At 47.4% G+C, this 16,198-nt stretch overlaps 7 protein-coding genes across 7 annotated transcripts; 3 read left to right on the top strand and 4 right to left on the bottom strand.

Annotated features, from left to right (window-relative positions):
• Positions 1 to 976: 976 nt before the first annotated feature.
• V8C40DRAFT_243218 (succinyl-CoA synthetase-like protein) lies at positions 977 to 2,459 on the top strand. The gene is made up of 5 exons (XM_083215374.1): positions 977 to 1,268; positions 1,320 to 1,336; positions 1,398 to 1,514; positions 1,585 to 1,963; positions 2,023 to 2,459. Exons 1-5 carry the CDS (start codon positions 1,121 to 1,123, stop codon positions 2,367 to 2,369), a joined length of 1,008 nt encoding a protein of 335 aa, XP_083074434.1. The 5' UTR covers positions 977 to 1,120; the 3' UTR covers positions 2,370 to 2,459.
• An 8-nt stretch (positions 2,460 to 2,467) lies between these two features.
• On the bottom strand, positions 2,468 to 3,562 carry V8C40DRAFT_265117 (uncharacterized protein; the record flags this gene model as incomplete). The annotated part of the gene is made up of 3 exons (XM_083219618.1): positions 2,468 to 2,723; positions 2,835 to 3,171; positions 3,274 to 3,562. The coding sequence occupies 3 exons, from the start codon at positions 3,560 to 3,562 to the stop codon at positions 2,468 to 2,470; spliced, it is 882 nt and encodes a 293-aa protein (XP_083074433.1).
• A 1,221-nt stretch (positions 3,563 to 4,783) lies between these two features.
• Positions 4,784 to 7,045, top strand: V8C40DRAFT_243211 (nucleic acid/nucleotide deaminase domain-containing protein). Its single transcript, XM_083215373.1, has 4 exons — positions 4,784 to 5,157; positions 5,244 to 5,780; positions 5,844 to 5,933; positions 5,995 to 7,045. Exons 2-4 carry the CDS (start codon positions 5,258 to 5,260, stop codon positions 6,954 to 6,956), a joined length of 1,575 nt encoding a protein of 524 aa, XP_083074432.1. The 5' UTR covers positions 4,784 to 5,157; positions 5,244 to 5,257; the 3' UTR covers positions 6,957 to 7,045.
• Positions 6,975 to 8,044, bottom strand: V8C40DRAFT_243210 (Glyoxalase/Bleomycin resistance protein/Dihydroxybiphenyl dioxygenase). Its single transcript, XM_083215372.1, has 2 exons — positions 7,802 to 8,044; positions 6,975 to 7,731 (listed from the first exon to the last, which is right to left on the bottom strand). Exon 2 carries the CDS (start codon positions 7,558 to 7,560, stop codon positions 7,171 to 7,173), a length of 390 nt encoding a protein of 129 aa, XP_083074431.1. The 5' UTR covers positions 7,561 to 7,731; positions 7,802 to 8,044; the 3' UTR covers positions 6,975 to 7,170.
• An 824-nt stretch (positions 8,045 to 8,868) lies between these two features.
• V8C40DRAFT_243208 (flavin-containing monooxygenase) lies at positions 8,869 to 11,138 on the top strand. The gene is made up of 3 exons (XM_083215371.1): positions 8,869 to 9,613; positions 9,676 to 10,671; positions 10,734 to 11,138. Exons 1-3 carry the CDS (start codon positions 8,924 to 8,926, stop codon positions 10,899 to 10,901), a joined length of 1,854 nt encoding a protein of 617 aa, XP_083074430.1. The 5' UTR covers positions 8,869 to 8,923; the 3' UTR covers positions 10,902 to 11,138.
• A 1,999-nt stretch (positions 11,139 to 13,137) lies between these two features.
• On the bottom strand, positions 13,138 to 14,180 carry V8C40DRAFT_207997 (sugar O-acetyltransferase). Its single transcript, XM_083212074.1, has 3 exons — positions 13,948 to 14,180; positions 13,645 to 13,881; positions 13,138 to 13,576 (listed from the first exon to the last, which is right to left on the bottom strand). Exons 1-3 carry the CDS (start codon positions 14,046 to 14,048, stop codon positions 13,261 to 13,263), a joined length of 654 nt encoding a protein of 217 aa, XP_083074429.1. The 5' UTR covers positions 14,049 to 14,180; the 3' UTR covers positions 13,138 to 13,260.
• Positions 14,181 to 14,684: 504 nt separating this feature from the next.
• Positions 14,685 to 16,072, bottom strand: V8C40DRAFT_274426 (succinyl-CoA synthetase-like protein; the record flags this gene model as incomplete). The annotated part of the gene is made up of 4 exons (XM_083220603.1): positions 14,685 to 14,768; positions 14,872 to 14,990; positions 15,046 to 15,985; positions 16,037 to 16,072. The coding sequence occupies 4 exons, from the start codon at positions 16,070 to 16,072 to the stop codon at positions 14,685 to 14,687; spliced, it is 1,179 nt and encodes a 392-aa protein (XP_083074428.1).
• Positions 16,073 to 16,198: the final 126 nt, after the last annotated feature.

Here is a 16,198-nt window from a genome sequence, read left to right as displayed (position 1 = left end):
ATAGACTGCTTCGCTTGGAATGGGCGCCATGCAAGATGCGCTCATCAAGATCCGTGCAGGTAAGCAGTAGATTCTGCTCTGCCGCTGTCCTTGCAGACACTCTCACCAAACCAGGGCACAACGGTGCTACAGTTTCCGACTATCTCCGAAATCGGTCGTGTCCGAGACAAGCAGGTTTCAGCTGTTTGTTCTACGACTTCCAAGGTTATTCCCAGATGATCACGGTGACACAGCCACACTTGGTTCGCGTACCACAGATGATTTGTAGGAAACATGTAGAGCAGGTACATATGATCGCGACTCTACCTCAGTGCTGACTCCATAAATTGTGCTTGACTACTAAAGATACGACGAATGGTTCCCAGCAGTACAAATGGGCAAACAGAAGATAAATAGTTTGGTTCGCAGCTCTGAAAGATGACATTCATTCCAATCAGATGACGCAGTTTTGCGCTACACGATGCAGGGAGTGGGAGTGGGAGGAAACCCCACGTCATCGTCGTTCACACATGCATCAACGCGCAAAGGAGATGGAGTCACTTATATAGTTCGGCCTATCGCTCAGAGTTCAGCCTCTCCTACTTCTGATTTTTTGTAGTTACATTTACATTTGTACTACTAGGCACATTTATCTCTGTAAATGGACGCCATTCAGACAGCTCCGTGCATTGTGAACACCGGGAATTTCTATGGGCTGCTAATATTGTTACCCTAGAACTCAGCAATATTGCTGCGAGCATGTCTTTAAACTGCGAAATTCAGCGTTTTGCAAGCTGCTTTGATTCAAGCTTAGTTCCAAAAATGATAGTCCATCGCTGTCTATAACTCAAATACAATCTTTACTCCGTGCGCTTGTTTGCACTTTAAATGCCCTCCATAAGACGTCGGGTGGGAATAGCCGTCTTGTCTGGATCCATAGCAATGCATATAGCCATTTGCTCATTAAAACGGGGCTCTATTCGCCATAGTTCACGTTCTCATCGTTTACTTGAACAGCTTGTCTTTCGGCCACGTACTCAACCTATATTGCATATGCATGAACAATATACATGTACTCAATTACTGGTCATTTCTCTACTTCATGAGATATTTCGGCTGATCAAATCATTACCTACATACGATGGCGGTGTCAATTTTCAGACCAACCCGAAGCTGCCCCTCAACTTGGCGACGACACTTCTCAGCCTCGGCTGCTCGATGCATAAATGCCTATGATAGCACAATCTCGAATCTGAGACTAGATAAAAACACGGCTGTAGTATATCAAGGTAATGAATATGATACCTTGAATTTTTGTACTTTACTTATACATCATATAGGGTTTACAGGGAAAGCGGTAAATACGAGACCCCTCACTGTTGTGAAATGTCATACTAAGGACGAGATGATTCATCAAGGCGACTGCAAATGCCAAAGATACTATTGCATACGGCACCCGCATAGTGGGAGGCATATCACCTGGCAAGGGAGGTTCGACGCACCTTGATTTACCAGTCTTCAATACCGTCGAGGAGGTGAGCGCCCCCTCCCCCCTCCAGCTTCTGTCGCACCCCCTGGGGAATCGTGTTCTCATGCTATTTGCAGGCCATGAAAACGGTCCGACCTCATGTGAGTGCTGTTTTTGTACCTGCGCAATTTGCGGCCAAAGCCATCATAGAGTCCATAGAGGCCGAAGTTCCACTGGTTGTATCTGTGGCGGAGCATATTCCAGTGCATGACATGTTACGGGTACATGAGATACTTCGTACACAGAGCAAAACTCGGCTCGTAGGACCAAACTGTCCGGGGATTATAGCCCCAGAACAGTGTCGAGTTGGCATAATGCCGTATAAGCAGTATCAGAGAGGTTGTATAGGCATTGTATCGAAGTCGGGGACTTTGAGCTACGAGGCTGTGGGTGCAACGACTGCAGTTGGACTGGGACAGAGCATAGTGCTAGGTATGGGAGGTGATTTACTTCCAGGTGAGAATACCTGTAACTATTGATGCCTAAACTTGGGTATTGTGGCTGACACTGTGTAGGTACCACCTTGGCAGATGGCCTTCGCCTTTTCTTTGACGATGAAGAGACGAAAGGCATCATCGTGATAGGTGAAATTGGTGGAGAAGCCGAACTTAGAGCCGCTGAGCTGATCCGAGAATATCGACAATCAACACCTCGTCCCAAGCCAATTGTAGCAATGGTAGCCGGGAAAACGGCTCCACTGGGAAGGATCATGGGTCATGCGGGTGCTGTGCTCACCCCCCGGGATGTACCTGCGGATATCAAAGCAAAGGCACTTGAGGATGCTGGTGCAGTGGTAGTCCCGCATCCAGGGGTCATGGGCGTTACAATGAAGCGGCTGCTTGAGGTAGATTTAAAGAAATAGCTAAGTGATTGAAATACAAACATCAGAACATGGCTAGCTTAAAATATCAGAAATGCAGAAACAGATGCGCGAAACAAAACAGAAATATGCCAGAATCTCTAACCCCCTGGACCTCGTCTTCTCCTGATCTTCTTGTGAACTTCATCCATATGGCGCTTGGCATTGTCTGGCCGCTCCAATATGACCCCACACATCTTGCACTTGGTTCGAATTGGCGGACGGCCAGTATCCTCAGCCCATTTTTGGTGGTGACTCCAGATGTGCTTCTCAAGATCCTTTTTGTATTGGTAACGCTTATCACAATCAGGTTGCAGAGGACATTGTAGCTTCTTGTCGTGCCATCCCAAATGGCGACTACAATAGTACCTGAAGTTAGTCAAGTTCTCCATCCTTTTGTAGCCGACAGTATAAGATGGATGAAGTATCATGAAAGCATCATCGTGATATAAGGGGAAGCAAACTTACTTGAGCTGATAATTCTTCTCAAAAGACTTTGAGCACCCATCCCTATCACATACAAAAGGCTTTAAATCCACGGTTGGAGATCCAGTAGGAGGTATCGAGTCTGCCTCAGCCCCAGAAGAGGGAAGGTATTCCGCCAAAGTACCTGCAGTCAAAGGTCCAGATGTGTCCAAATTCATGGCATCAAGATCATTCTCAAAACTTAAATCAGAAGACGAGAAATCAGAAAAAGAAAAAGAAAGGGGAGATGAATTGTCAACAGCAGCCATGTGATCCTCTGCTTCATACGAATCATTGCTCGTTTCACCAGTTGTTCGCTCTTGGACTCCAAAAGGCGAACCTGTCGGTAAGCCATTCAGAATCTAAGTCTCGTCATGGGAGCGTTGAATTCCTGAGAAAACGGAGGGGACATAAGCGTCAACGGAGGGGCCTGTCGATATACCTAAGGCAACCTCAGGGGGCGTAAGATCCGAGCTTGGTAACATGCTTGGATCAAGGGTGTGCAAGGCAACCTCAGGGGACGTAAGAGGCAATCTTTGTAACATGCTTGGATCAAGGGTGGACCCAACTACCCATTCCTGTGGCATGTATGCATTGTATTCCGTAGATTGATTCGTAGTTGCATTTACTACAGCCTCCGAGAAGCCATGATCCTCTTCGCCGCATGTCTCATTCCCCAGGAGGGGATCGGTGGCGCCGGGTCTAAAAGGACCGCTGCCGTCCGGGTCCATTCTGAGTATTGGTGTCTATAGCCACCACTCTAACATGGATCCTCGGGTTCCTGTCATCGGTATATAAGAATATGTCGCTCGATGTTGCCAATCACGGCGATATTCCGATCCACCTGTGTTGCTGCCGAGATGTTTGGACAGAGATTGAGTGGGTAAATTCGGTCCACCCTTCCTGTGTTACTGACTATAGTGCCGATGCCAGTGGCGTGCTGCTATTCAGAAGCCTGTAGTAATCCAATTGATCGAGTGGCACACCCTCTAAATGCACGCAGCAGTCTTACAAAGAGCGAATTGGCAATAAGTATTCAGCTGAGGAAGACAGCAACACAGTGTATGCTCACCAGAATCTGTATGAAAGTATCTTTGATGCTGCAATTAAGGGAGATGTTGGAGGATAGCCTGGAAAAAACAGATGCAAAAGTCAGCATGGACCAAGCTAGGGAATTAGCAAGATAAATACCGTATATATGAATCCCTTATATTGAGAATGGGAGCTATATCCAAAGCGGAATCGAGGAACTAGAGTCTTCTTAACTGCGTTTATGACCACAAGTGTATATCAGAGCACACCAATGTAGTTTCCGTTTGGTTCTTCGTCATGCCAAAATGTGTGCTCCGTATTCGACTCAATGCCCTTAGTCGTTCTCCCAGGCTGGTTGGGATGGGAGATGGGAATCCTAGCTTCTTTGACGTGGGTGGCCCACGAGCATAAGTAAATAAATCCTTGTCAAGAGCGGAGTCCTATTTGATAGCAGTGGAGACATATCCTTCAAGATGAGGGAGGAAGATGGATGCTGATAGGTTGATGTGGCTTGTTGGCGTTGAATTCGCCCAGCAATGTGATAATCTACGTCTACCCAGTGTTTACTTGGCTTGTTTCCCCCTCATAACCGATCAGAATGCCTTGCATTGCATCTCGTGTCGGTGCATATCTGCCCAACATGCTCCCCAGATACAAAACTATGTTCTTCATTCAATCAACAAAGGCTGCAATGCCTCATTTGTGCGCCATCAGCCAAACATGGGCCAACACATGTTACCCCTGCAAGCTGCCGCTGGATGAAACCAGGCGCTTGCATAAGAAGCCCGCAAGGCTTGCAGGCCTAATTCTGTAGACCACCCACAGCCGTAGACCTCCCACAGCCCAGTCACCCAATGAGACAGGCTCGATTAATTCGATGGGATTCTGTAGACCCCATCACAGCCTGGCCCAAAGGCCCCGTTTGTTGATTGTAGGCCGCCCAGACGTCTGAGACGCGAACGGATTACGGTCACATAGAGGGAGGCCTACAGGCTGACTGAGAGGTGAATTGTGTAGCGTGGCATCCAATGATACGACGGGAATCCCCATGTCGGCCCAAATCGCATTTTGTACGGCCTCTCGCCTTGAAATCATGTATGATGATGCCACACAAGAATTGGTAGGAATTTGGAAGCGGTTTTCGACTGATTTAAATAGAAATGGTCGGATCAACTTGAATCGGTCAATAATCGACAACAAAGAACATCTGCTACAACTAATATACACTTTTGGGTTTATTTTTTCTTCTCGGTAAAACCAACTTCGCTTCCAAGATCATCAGCCGTAAGATAAGGTGTCGCAAACATGCCATCAGCTACTCGTATTTAACATGTCAACCCAACATAATATATTCCCTATGCTAACTATTTGTGCCTTAAGGTACCGGCGCCAACATGGGGAAGCCCATCCCATTGCGCGCAAAGCTCTCCCGGCGCTTCTACGAGCCTATCCTCCTCGAGGTAGCTCTGAAGAAGATTCGACCGCAGCAAAGCTTCTCTGCCACGCAGCACGAGCCAAATACCATGAGAGATAACGTCGACAGTGCGGAACAGACTTTTAAGTGTTTTGTCAACCGGCTTGCTCAAGTTTGCGACAACAAACGCGGCGAGAATGGATCTACTGTTACCGGCATTGCGGTGCTGGAAGAACCCGAGGGTGTTCACTATATCATAGGGTCTAACAACCGCAAAGCATCAAAGTTGCCCGAGGTTAAGCTCTTTGTAGAGCAGCTACTCGAAATTGTAGCAAAATCTACGGGGCAACCTGCGAGTAACGGATCTCCAGTACACAGAGAAGCGCTGTGGCATATCCTCAAATTCGACGGAAACCGCGTCCGATTTTACCTTACCTATACTATCGCATATCTGGAGGAATGCATTAGTGACTATGATAGACGACATGGCGAAAATTCGTTGTGTGAGTCATCCCATTCGCCGTCATGAGTGAGAGACTTGGCTTATGTTTCCTTATAATTGGCAGCATCGGAAGCCACAAGGTTTAGATCTCAGCTTTCTAAACTCACAGAATTGGTCAAGTTCGGTAACGACAAACAGTTCGAGGGTCCGCAATGTACGTCGATCTTCCTGAAGCTGCTGAAATTTAACCATATTACTGACATAGTCACATATAGACTTTGCTGCTTGTGAAAAAGTCTTCTTATTCCTTCACGAGGCTCAACGTCGGAAATTTGGAGACTCGATTTCAGAGCAAGCAAGAGAAGGCGAGATGGACAACTCCAAGCGGTGGTTGGAGCTTCGCCACTTCGTTGGTCGCTTGCACTCATATTACCTCGCTGTCGAAACAATAATTCGCGCGAGCCGGCTCTGGGATCGACTGTTCCACGAGATTAAAGTGACGGTAATTCCATCAGCGTCTATGATCCCGCATCCATTGAACAAAAAGCGACCAAACGCATCCGAAATAATTGGAAGAATGAGCTCTTCCGCAGAAATAATAGAAAGGCACCGGTCTATGGCTGAACAGCTACAAGTTCTCGACTTGGATGCAAAGATTTTGGAGGGGTGCAACTCTGCCTCCCTGACACACATGGTTCATGGTGAAGTTCTTGTCCTGGACTATGTGCTGAACTACCTGCGTGACAATGTTGACGCCGAATTCTGGCACAAATGGCGATATGTCGGGAGCAGCAAGCCAACCTGCCGTCTTTGCAGTTACTATTTCGAGAAACATCCAGAGGGAGTGCAAGCCCGCGAGTCACACAACAACCTGTATCCTCATTGGCGCGCCCCTGATGTTTTTGACAAGAAGGCCATGGATGCGACAGAATGGCTACTAATCGAAATAAACAAGAAAATCAGAGTAACTGCGGCACGATTGCTCGAAGATCAAGTATCGGAAGGTAGAAAGCATGATTCCAATTCGTTCTCCAAACAACCGTGGCGAACGGATCAGAAGACTGACCCTAGTGACCTCACTTCCAGAATGGGAGGCTTGTCAATCGGAAGTGTGTCGATTCCTAATACCATTGAAGAAGAGGACAAACGCAGCACTGCTGGAGAACCAGACGATGAAGAAGAGGAAGGTGGCATAATTGTGTTCCGTGGACGTAAGACGCGCCCGTCTCGAAGTTAAGACTCGCTTTCATTTTATGCATTTCATACTGCCTCACAAGTCAGAATGTTCGCTATAATTTCTATTTAGGAGATAAAGAGAGTGAAGGGGGTATGATCATATTATTTCCCGTGCATTTGATGAAATGTCAGTTATTATTATGCATCTGCTTGGTGAGATCGCATGCGATGAAAACTTTGCGTAGCTTGCCATCCCCTAGAATAGCCGTGTCGATTCATTGTTCATCCTTTTCAGTCTGACAAAATGTGATTGTATTGCCGAACGGATCAAGCACAGTAACTTCCTGAGCGTCCGGCCCTCCATAACCCTTCTCTATCCCTGGCCTCATGTATCGATATTTCTTGGCGATAAGCTCCTGATGATACTCGACAATCCCCCTATTCATCATGACGCGAATCTTTGTGCCTGGGGTGCCATCTCCGTGATGCTCACTAAGGTGTAGAATGAGAGTGCCCTTGGAAATTTGACGATACAGTGGCGCGTTATCGTCGAAACGGTGATCCCAATCCACCGTGAATCCTAAGAAATCTAGGTAGAATTCGTCGGCTTTTTTGACATCGAAGATTCGTAAAATTGGAACGACAGACTGGAAATCAGGGTTCATTTCGTATTGAGAGGCTTGAAAGTTGCAGATTATCGAAAGAGAGGAAGATTGTGATTAAAAGTTAAGATAAAGCGATATTTGAAGAGATCGAGTTGACGCATATCGACTTCACGGTGAAGCCATAAATTGAACGCCATGTCCGTAGCTCACACGTGACAATACTAACTACGCCTAAAGTAATGAAACAATTGAAGTTATAATATTTTCATGTATTTGCGTCGAAAACGAGGAGCGTAATTACCAGCTCATGGAATTATTGCCGTTCTGCGTGTTCCCAATTGCCGCTGTGTCTGACCTCTACTATCGCAAGTGAAACCCGATCGCTGCCCTGCTATTGTGCATACCTCTGAGCAGACAACCCGGCGGCATGTTTATGTTCATTGACAAAGGAAAAGAAAAGAGCAACAATTGCACGGAAAGCTGATTCATAAATTAAGCTGCTGCATGAGTGAGATACCGAACTGGTGCACAGAGAAGGAATATCTTCAAGAGTGAACTGTGTCAGATCAAAAAGACCCAATAGGGCCGTGTTCGGGCCATGTGTGGCCGACTTCGGGTGCGGGGGAGTTGGGCCCGGATAACTCAATTGGGGAGTCGATCCATAATTGAGCTTTGAGGGAGGGAGAGGAGTTGATGCGGAGGTGCTGTTTTGGTCAGATCTCGAGAGCGCGTGAGCGGAGATCGATCTCCGCAGTCTTATGATCAATCAACAGCTTGCAATAGTTGTAAAGAGAAACGGGAAACCAGATTCAGTAATGCGCACTTAGCCATACTCGTACTTGAAAGAGAGGAGTCAGAGTACTATTTGACAGATAGTGCTGTGGTAACGCCAATCGCTGCTATGCTATCAATCACGACCACTTCAATTGCATTCATAAGCACGAAATGCGAGCTGTGCTTAATGATCGAATCGCACTCGTGCCTTAGGCTTACTAGTAAATATGCTGTTATGAGGGCGAATTACTGCCAGCCATGTGTACGGTACATGCAGCCCCAATTGTAATTAAATGGGCCATAAACAGCTTTCGGGCCATATAGACCGAAGTAACTGATTTCATCACTGCATAACAGTCTTTAACTGGAGAATATAGTCTCGCAGCCAGCGGTCTAGATTCGAGGTGGCTTTGGGTTTCCAGACGATATCGGACTCCAATGGGCCATTGTCTGAGCACGTGGACATTCTGAGGCATCATGGCATACAACTCCCTGTGGTTATCTTTCTGCCGTGAGCTCCCAACAAGCGTCCACTTAGTAGATGTATATAAAGTCCACGATCATGACAAAAATTATTGTTTGAAGCACTTGAATGCCACCCATTGGTAACAGTTAGTGATCGTTAAGCTGACCTCACTCCGCCGAGAAAATGGCCCACATCATCACATTACCCACGTTCAAACAACAGGGTAATGTCTCGCTATCGCACGCAAGAAATATTTCAGAGCGCTGGGTAAAAGATTTTGAGCACGCTCTGCAAAGAAACGACAGAGAAGGTCTTGAAACAGTATTTGTCAAAGAAGCCTGGATTCGCGACTTACTCTCTTTTACCTGGGACTTTCGAACTCTTCAAGGTCGCGACAACGTCCTCAGCTACCTTCAAAACAACCACAATGCTGGTATCAGTAGCATTCGACTGCGTGACTACGGCACATTTCAGCCTACCTTCAAGAACCCATGTCCGGACATGCAATGGATCGAGAGTATGTTTGACTTTGAGTCACGTCACGGCCGTGGAAAGGGAATGCTTCGACTAGTACTGGACGATGACGATGAATGGAAGTCCTATTTGATCCATTTCACCCTCCAGGAGATTAAAAGCCATGAAGAGAAGACAGGATTTACGCGCCCAGAAGGGTACGTTGATACATCAGGTGGCAACTGGCAACAACGACGTGAGAGGCAAAAAGAGTTTCTCGATGAAGATCCGGCTGTGCTCATAGTAGGTGCCGGACAATCTGGTATTTCTACGGCCGCTCGGCTCCAGCAACTCGGAGTGCCAGCATTGATTATTGAGAAAAGTAGTCGTGTTGGCGATAGTTGGCGCAAACGTTACAAGGTTTGACCCCACGACTCTTACACTGAAGGTGATTCTGCACAAGCTAACTGCAAATCGTATAGACACTGATGACCCATGACCCAATCCAATACTGCCACCTCCCATATATCCCTTTTCCTTCCCACTGGCCGTTATTTATGCCAAAAGACAAACTTGCCGATTGGCTTGAAGCATATGCCAGCCTGATGGAGCTCAACGTTTGGTGCGACACCGAACTCCAGAGCACCGCGTTTGATGAGACTACAAAAACATGGACTGTGACAGTAAAGCGATCGGATGGTTCAGTACGAATTATTAAACCAAGACATGTTGTTCTAGCGACTGGGAATGCAGGAGATGCCATCCTTCCACATTTTGATGGGATCGAAAGCTTCAAAGGGACTGCTTACCACGGAAGTCAACATAAGGATGCATCGGAACACTCCGACCTCTCTAGCAAATATGTGGTAATTATAGGTTCGGCCACTTCAGCGCATGACCTTTGCCAGAATTTCCATGAATGCGGTGCCGCATCGGTAACTATGCTCCAACGTGGCAGCACTCATGTCTTGACAGCAAAGAAAGGCCTCCCAATGCTTCATTCAGGAACGTATGAGGAGGGAGGACCGCCAACTGATGACTTGGATGTCGATAGCCAAAGCAAACCACTTCCTGTTCAGTTTGCACTTAATATTTTCAAGACAAACGCTATTAAAACAGTCGACAAGGACATCATAGACGGATTGACGAGTGCCGGATTTGAGCTCGACTATGGGGTAGATGGAAGCGGCATATACCGTAAATATGTCACTCGTGGAGGTGGCTATTATATCGATGTTGGATGCAGCCAGCTCATCATTGATGGAAAGGTCAAAGTAAAGTCTAATCCTGGGGGAATCAAGTCCTTTACACCCGAGGGGTTGCTTCTTGCAGATGGATCCGAACTCAAGGCAGACATAATCATCATGGCAACAGGCTACCAAACGATGCACAGCACAGCGCGAAAGCTCTTTGGAGACAAAGTCGCTTCACGGCTAGGAAAGGTCTGGGACTTGAACGAAGAGGGAGAAATAAATTCGGTAAGATCTCTAATATGTCACCATAAAGATGTACTCGATCTGACAAACTTGCTCTCTTGTAGATTTGGCGATATAGCGGGCATCCCAACTTTTGGTTCATGGGTGGCAGCCTCGCTCTATGTCGGACATATTCGAAGATGCTGGCATTGCAAATTAAAGCGAGCGAACTAGGCATCTATGAGACGCCCGGCAAGCAGGCCATGAGCAACGGCGTGAAGAACGGAGTTTAAGTTATAAAAAGGCACTGATGGTAATCGCTGGCTCTCTCTTTTGAATTGTTTCCAAAGGCCCATCTTTCCTTAAGGTATTGTGGGCGTATCCGAAAGTCCCGTTGGTGTTCAGCTTACACAATGATGCTGCTATTATTCTTCTAATATTTCACTGCAGAGGGGGTAGTCAGGATTTCAAGTTGCTCTGGAGCACCCCTTTCGTTTTAGCAAGAGGTGATTCCATATGCTTTCTATGGCATTATATTCCATAAAGAAATATACTTAATTAAATAATTGGCATTTTCCCCATTGAAATGTCCCTTCATATCTTGTTAAACACGGGTAAAAGTAGGGGCTTACCGTGTAAGCACGCGCGTTCTACCCCGTGTGAAGGCTAGTGGCAGCTGATAAAGCATCTCTGAAGATGATCAGTTTGTTGGCAACGGAAGGTCCGACGCGATATTCAGTGTCCCATTTGCAGATTCTATTCCGAAAGCGGATTTTAATACCTGTGTTCGCATGACCAATATATGCCAGGGTTGAACGCTGATCACCTACCTATGTATCAAGACTTTCAGCCCGAATTGGTCAGCAAGCAACGATGATCGCGGAATCGCTTTTCCCCAAGGTATGAGATGAATGGCTGCTAATATGTCTTTGCTTATCTCATCCTGTGTAGATGAACTAGAGCGCGAATTTCTCAACTTAAACAGAAATCTCAATACCATCTTCTCTCAAACTGGACGCAGCCAACGTTGAGAAGTTTAGAGATGGTTTGTTTATTGCTGTCATGACTCTCCCGGTGAAAGCTTCCGGGCTACTGTATTACTTAACTTGACGAACTTTATTCGTGGTTTCCGGTTCTACACAACCTCTACATCTTTTAAGTGCTGCTAGCGACTTACAGATCACTCACGCACGTGGCCCCAGCCCCCTTATTCTAAGGACCGTTGCGGCCGTCATCATTTCTGCCCTTACCTGCAATTACGGTACGGTACAAATACACCGTGACAAGTGATTGCTCTCTTTGAGTGTGATATTTGTCGGCTACCATCAAGGACGTGTCGCTCGAATCGCTGCAAGCAATGCTCATTCTGATGGTTCGCGTATTTGGAGCCGTCAGGATCATTGAATCTGTTAATTATATTACTGTATAAAAGAAACACACGGCAATTATCTGCGAAGATAGATATTGAAGATTAAATAACTTAGCTTAACTATGATGCGCAAAGCCGACACCCAACTCGGCTTACGAGATACAACCAACCGTCACGAAGTAAACTTTAGAATTAGAGCTGCGTCGGCGATATCCCAGGGAATAAATATTCTTCAATCTCAAGACGACTGTTGAAAGCGAGGAAAATATGAGGGCCGTTTTGGTCACCAAGACGTTGGACTCGACCTCGACGTTGGGAGCTGCCTGGCCCTTCTCTTCCCCTCCCCCTCCTTTTCGGAGCGGGCGGCCTCGGTGCCCTGTAATAAGGATACATGCAAATTCCAGAATCTGTTCTTGCAATAAATTTCTTTAAAAACACGGGCGTTCCCTCTGTAGTCTCTCACTTTGTCTGATTGGTGATTCATAGGGTTTGGCATGTTCACCATCTCCTACGGCAATTCTGCAGTCAGGGGCTGCCGGTGGATCATCAGCAGAGAACAGTCTGTTGTGATGCGTTATATCAACGACAGATGCCGTAGCATGCCAAATTTGATAGTGTTCTCGCGGTTCGTTCGTCGTCGTTAATGGATCTATTTTCGACTTGCGAGAGTTTGGCTCAGCATTCTAAAAGGATATCGATTTATTATAAAATCCACCGTAGCTTAACAAGATCAATGTTTCACCTGCTCTGCCGGCGACATCCTTAAATGATGTTGCCTCTTGGTCAGGAGCAGTTGAGCGCTGTATATCAAGTTGCGATGCTGCGGCTGTTTCCATACGAGGCATCACAAATGTATCGTCTGATACCAACAATCCACATGTGATTTTCTGCGTCTCCATTGCTGTCCGCCTCTTTATCATATATGCCATGCTTCCCTGATCTGCCATTGCCAGAAGAGCTCTACTTGCTCATCTATGCACTGGCTGCTTAGAGAAGTCGATGGCTTGTGGCTAAGCAGCTTAGAATGGTCTGGAAGCTACTACAGCCGGAGGTTGGTCGGTCGGTATCGGCCGGTGCGAATCCGCTCCTTATTGCGCTTTATGATTTGCGGTATCTGTCGTAGGACATGTACGAGGCACTAAGGAAGTGAGCGTTGAGTAAGGACAATGCATCGGTAGGTTTGGAAACGTGGTGTGTCTATTGCTAATGTGAATATTCATTGTCTCGTTAAAATGTCGTCTCTATCATGTATGCAAGTTCTCCTTTTTTTCGACTTCGAGTCATCATAAATCTGGGACGGGATCAACTTTCTTGACAACCCTGGCCGGCGAACCAATCGCAATAGAAAAGTCGGGGATCGATCTGGTGACGACACTGCCTGCTCCTATTGTGCATCCCTTTCCAATCGTCAAGCCCGGCATGATGGTGGTGTTGCCTCCGATCCAACAGTCATCCCCAATGGTGACGCTGCCACCGTACTCGATTCCGCTGCGGCGCGATTGGACTCCGGTCTCGTGTGTTGCACCGAATATTGACACATTGGGGCCGAACAGAACGCGGTTACCGATTGTGACCATTCCGCAGTCAAGAATCACCAGACTGAAGCCACACAAACACGGGCTGGAGTCAGTCTCCAGCAGCGAAATGTTACTATTGGTTTTACGTACTTGAAATTGGCATAAAAGTCGTCTCCAATCGACGTGTTACACCCATAGTCGACGTTGAAGGGCGTCTCGATGAAGGGGTTCGTGCCGATCTTGCCCAGCATCTCGTTTAGGAGCCTCTCCCTCTCGGCCACTAGGGTGTCATTCGTGGCGTCGTCGGGGAAATAGGTGTTGTATTTGTGCATGAGTCTCCGAGCCCGAAATCTTCCCTCGATGAGCTCTGGAGCTTGAGAGTTGTAACTAGAATGCAGAGATTAAAATCCGGGAGTCACTCGGCGGTGGCAAAGAGGGGATGGGATTATTTACAGCATCCCTGATATCATCTTTTCGTAATCCTCACACCACGGGATGTGGGTGAGAGTCTTTGCGTGCTCAATCGCAGCCGGGTCTTTTTTTGTGCTAGCCATGACAACGAAGACGTTTTTTTTTTCTATGAGAAAAGTCTAAGGAGGAGGGGGAGAGAAATTCTGGCTCGAGAAGAGTCCTCCGCAATAATATACCAAATCTCTCTTATGCCAGCGAGGACAAACGTGTTCATAGTCCATGTCGTTTGCCCGAGCTCAGCGGCGGGGGCATTTGGAGCCAGTCAGCAACACCCTTTCCCCCTTCCCACCCCCTCTCATACCCGTTAAATTCTAGGATGCTATAGTGAAAATGGATCAATAAACTGGATGTTGACAGTGTCCGAGGAACAACCGCTAGCAGCAGGAGGCTACGAATCCTTAGTACATGAACAAGGCCTCTGTAACGGGAATACCATCTCAGCTTTCGGCCGATCCGGCTGCTCCCCACCACCACTGTGGGGATCCGCAGAGACCATTTTGAGATGAATTTCACTTGTTATACGAAGCACGGGGTTCCCGTCCACTATGAGCGTCCCTTGTAAATCGCGCTACAGGCACTTGGCAGTAGAATTTGTGCTCGTAGCATGTTTCATTGCTGAAAGGCTGCTTGTACCAGGGCTGAGCCGTAGTACGAGTACAGCACATGTAGCTTGTCTGTGTCCCCCTTGCCAGTCCTGTCAGCCCTTCTCCGGCCTATTATTACGGCTGAGCCAGCTCGACAGCTCGCTGTGCCGCACGCCCAAAGTCCGATTCAACATGGAGCCCAAGCCTAGCATCCGCGAGCTGTCATAACGCGCTACGAGTTAGTCATTTGTCATAAAAGTGCGGTGAAACAAGGGGGTTATAGCATATCCGCTGGGACCAATCTGCTGGTTCTTGTACTCACCAGCTTCAATCCTTCCGTCGAGTTAGTTCCCTGAAGCCGCACGACAAGTGGGACGGCCAGGGTCATCTCCTGCGCGGCTCCAATGATGGATTCGGCAATCATGTCGCACCTAGTGATTCCTTCACAGTGTCAGTTCCGTTTCTGATAACATGGCATGGGCGTCTCCAAGCACACCTCCATAGATGTTTATCAATATCGCTTTTACCCGCTCGTCTCCCATGACAATTCCGAGAGCTTGTATCATCGTCTCCTTGGTCGCCTGACCCCCGGCGTCTAAGAAATTAGCACTAGCCCCGCCGTGAAGCCCAATTGCATCGTTTGTTGCCATCGCGAGGCCTGCTCCGTTGACAATGTTTCCAATGTTGCCTTCCATTTTAATATATACCAGGCCGTGTTGTTCTGCCCTGATCTCATCGTGCACCTCCTGAGTCGTATCGCGCAGACCGAACATGTCTGGCTGCCGCTTTGCAGCATCATCGTCCACCACCAGCGTGGCATCGAGGCAGGTGAACAGCCCAGTGTTTAGTCTTGCAAGGGAGCTTATTTCCAGCAGTGTGACGTCTTTTTCTCGGAATATCTTGTACAAGTTGGTAAGAATATCACCTATATTTGTCTCTTCCACGCTTTCAACGCCGAGAAATCTGGAAATTTGCAATATCAGGTCCTCAGTGATGCCTTCCGAGAAGCCAAAGGTGAATGAAGAACTCCCCTCTCGGAGATTTCGAAGCACTTCATCCTGGCTAGAGTTGTCGTCAAGTTTGGAAATGATAACTACTGGGCAGTAATTCTCCCTGTCAATAGTCATAGTCAAGTGCCACTGCTCTTGGTGGACCAGGCTTTCGGAGACCAGGACTTGGTTCACAGTCAAGGAACGGTACCGGATAGTGTCTGAGACGGCTTGGCGGTTAAGCATTCTCGTAGCCAGAGCCAGTCCTTGTTCTGGATTCTCGACCGTCTGGACCCCTCCTCTCAGTCCATCCTCAAAAAGGAGCTTGTCCGGGTGCCCACATAGAGCTTGAGCTCGCAAAATGCAGCTTTTACCTAAAGTCTTTACTGCATTCTGAGCTTCAACAGGTGTCCGCACTAATATCCCGCGAGGAACTGGAATTTCGTGCTAACGATTTCTTCTTGTAAGCGTTTAGTAATCGCCTTGGGCATAGCTAACGCACAGCTCTGAGTATGTCCTGCGTCTGATAGCCATGTAAGGTGAGACACCTCAGCTGCTTCACAGGCGAGGATCGAGAATTTCTAGTCTATCCCCAGCGTAATTTTAGCGACTCAACCCACCATCAAATTCTGCGCAAAAAGGAGAGAAGCTAGTTGAGTT

Source organism: Trichoderma camerunense (assembly GCF_050948025.1).
Source record: "Trichoderma camerunense strain CBS 138272 chromosome Unknown V8C40scaffold_7, whole genome shotgun sequence".
In the NCBI taxonomy this organism is placed as follows: Eukaryota; Fungi; Ascomycota; class Sordariomycetes; order Hypocreales; family Hypocreaceae; genus Trichoderma; species Trichoderma camerunense.
The sequence above is the reverse complement of the archived record's forward strand: the minus strand, read 5'-3'. Positions and strand labels throughout refer to the sequence as shown.

What these genes read in the sequence shown, in the direction of transcription:
- V8C40DRAFT_243218 (XM_083215374.1), top strand. Translation starts at nt 1,121, where the DNA reads ATGGCGGTGTCAATTTTCAGACCAACCCGAAGCTGCCCCTCAACTTGG. An exon ending in TCTTCAATACCGTCGAGGAG is followed by an intron (nt 1,515 to 1,584) that starts GTGAGCGCCCCC and finishes TGCTATTTGCAG; the next exon opens with GCCATGAAAACGGTCCGACC. An exon ending in GGGAGGTGATTTACTTCCAG is followed by an intron (nt 1,964 to 2,022) that starts GTGAGAATACCT and finishes GACACTGTGTAG; the next exon opens with GTACCACCTTGGCAGATGGC.
- V8C40DRAFT_243211 (XM_083215373.1), top strand. Translation starts at nt 5,258, where the DNA reads ATGGGGAAGCCCATCCCATTGCGCGCAAAGCTCTCCCGGCGCTTCTAC. An exon ending in ACATGGCGAAAATTCGTTGT is followed by an intron (nt 5,781 to 5,843) that starts GTGAGTCATCCC and finishes TATAATTGGCAG; the next exon opens with CATCGGAAGCCACAAGGTTT. An exon ending in ACAGTTCGAGGGTCCGCAAT is followed by an intron (nt 5,934 to 5,994) that starts GTACGTCGATCT and finishes AGTCACATATAG; the next exon opens with ACTTTGCTGCTTGTGAAAAA.
- V8C40DRAFT_243210 (XM_083215372.1), bottom strand. Translation starts at nt 7,560, where the DNA reads ATGAACCCTGATTTCCAGTCTGTCGTTCCAATTTTACGAATCTTCGAT.
- V8C40DRAFT_243208 (XM_083215371.1), top strand. Translation starts at nt 8,924, where the DNA reads ATGGCCCACATCATCACATTACCCACGTTCAAACAACAGGGTAATGTC. An exon ending in GTTGGCGCAAACGTTACAAG is followed by an intron (nt 9,614 to 9,675) that starts GTTTGACCCCAC and finishes CAAATCGTATAG; the next exon opens with ACACTGATGACCCATGACCC. An exon ending in AAGAGGGAGAAATAAATTCG is followed by an intron (nt 10,672 to 10,733) that starts GTAAGATCTCTA and finishes GCTCTCTTGTAG; the next exon opens with ATTTGGCGATATAGCGGGCA.
- V8C40DRAFT_207997 (XM_083212074.1), bottom strand. Translation starts at nt 14,048, where the DNA reads ATGGCTAGCACAAAAAAAGACCCGGCTGCGATTGAGCACGCAAAGACT. An exon ending in AAGATGATATCAGGGATGCT is followed by an intron (nt 13,882 to 13,947) that starts GTAAATAATCCC and finishes TCTGCATTCTAG; the next exon opens with TTACAACTCTCAAGCTCCAG. An exon ending in GACTTTTATGCCAATTTCAA is followed by an intron (nt 13,577 to 13,644) that starts GTACGTAAAACC and finishes GTGTGGCTTCAG; the next exon opens with TCTGGTGATTCTTGACTGCG.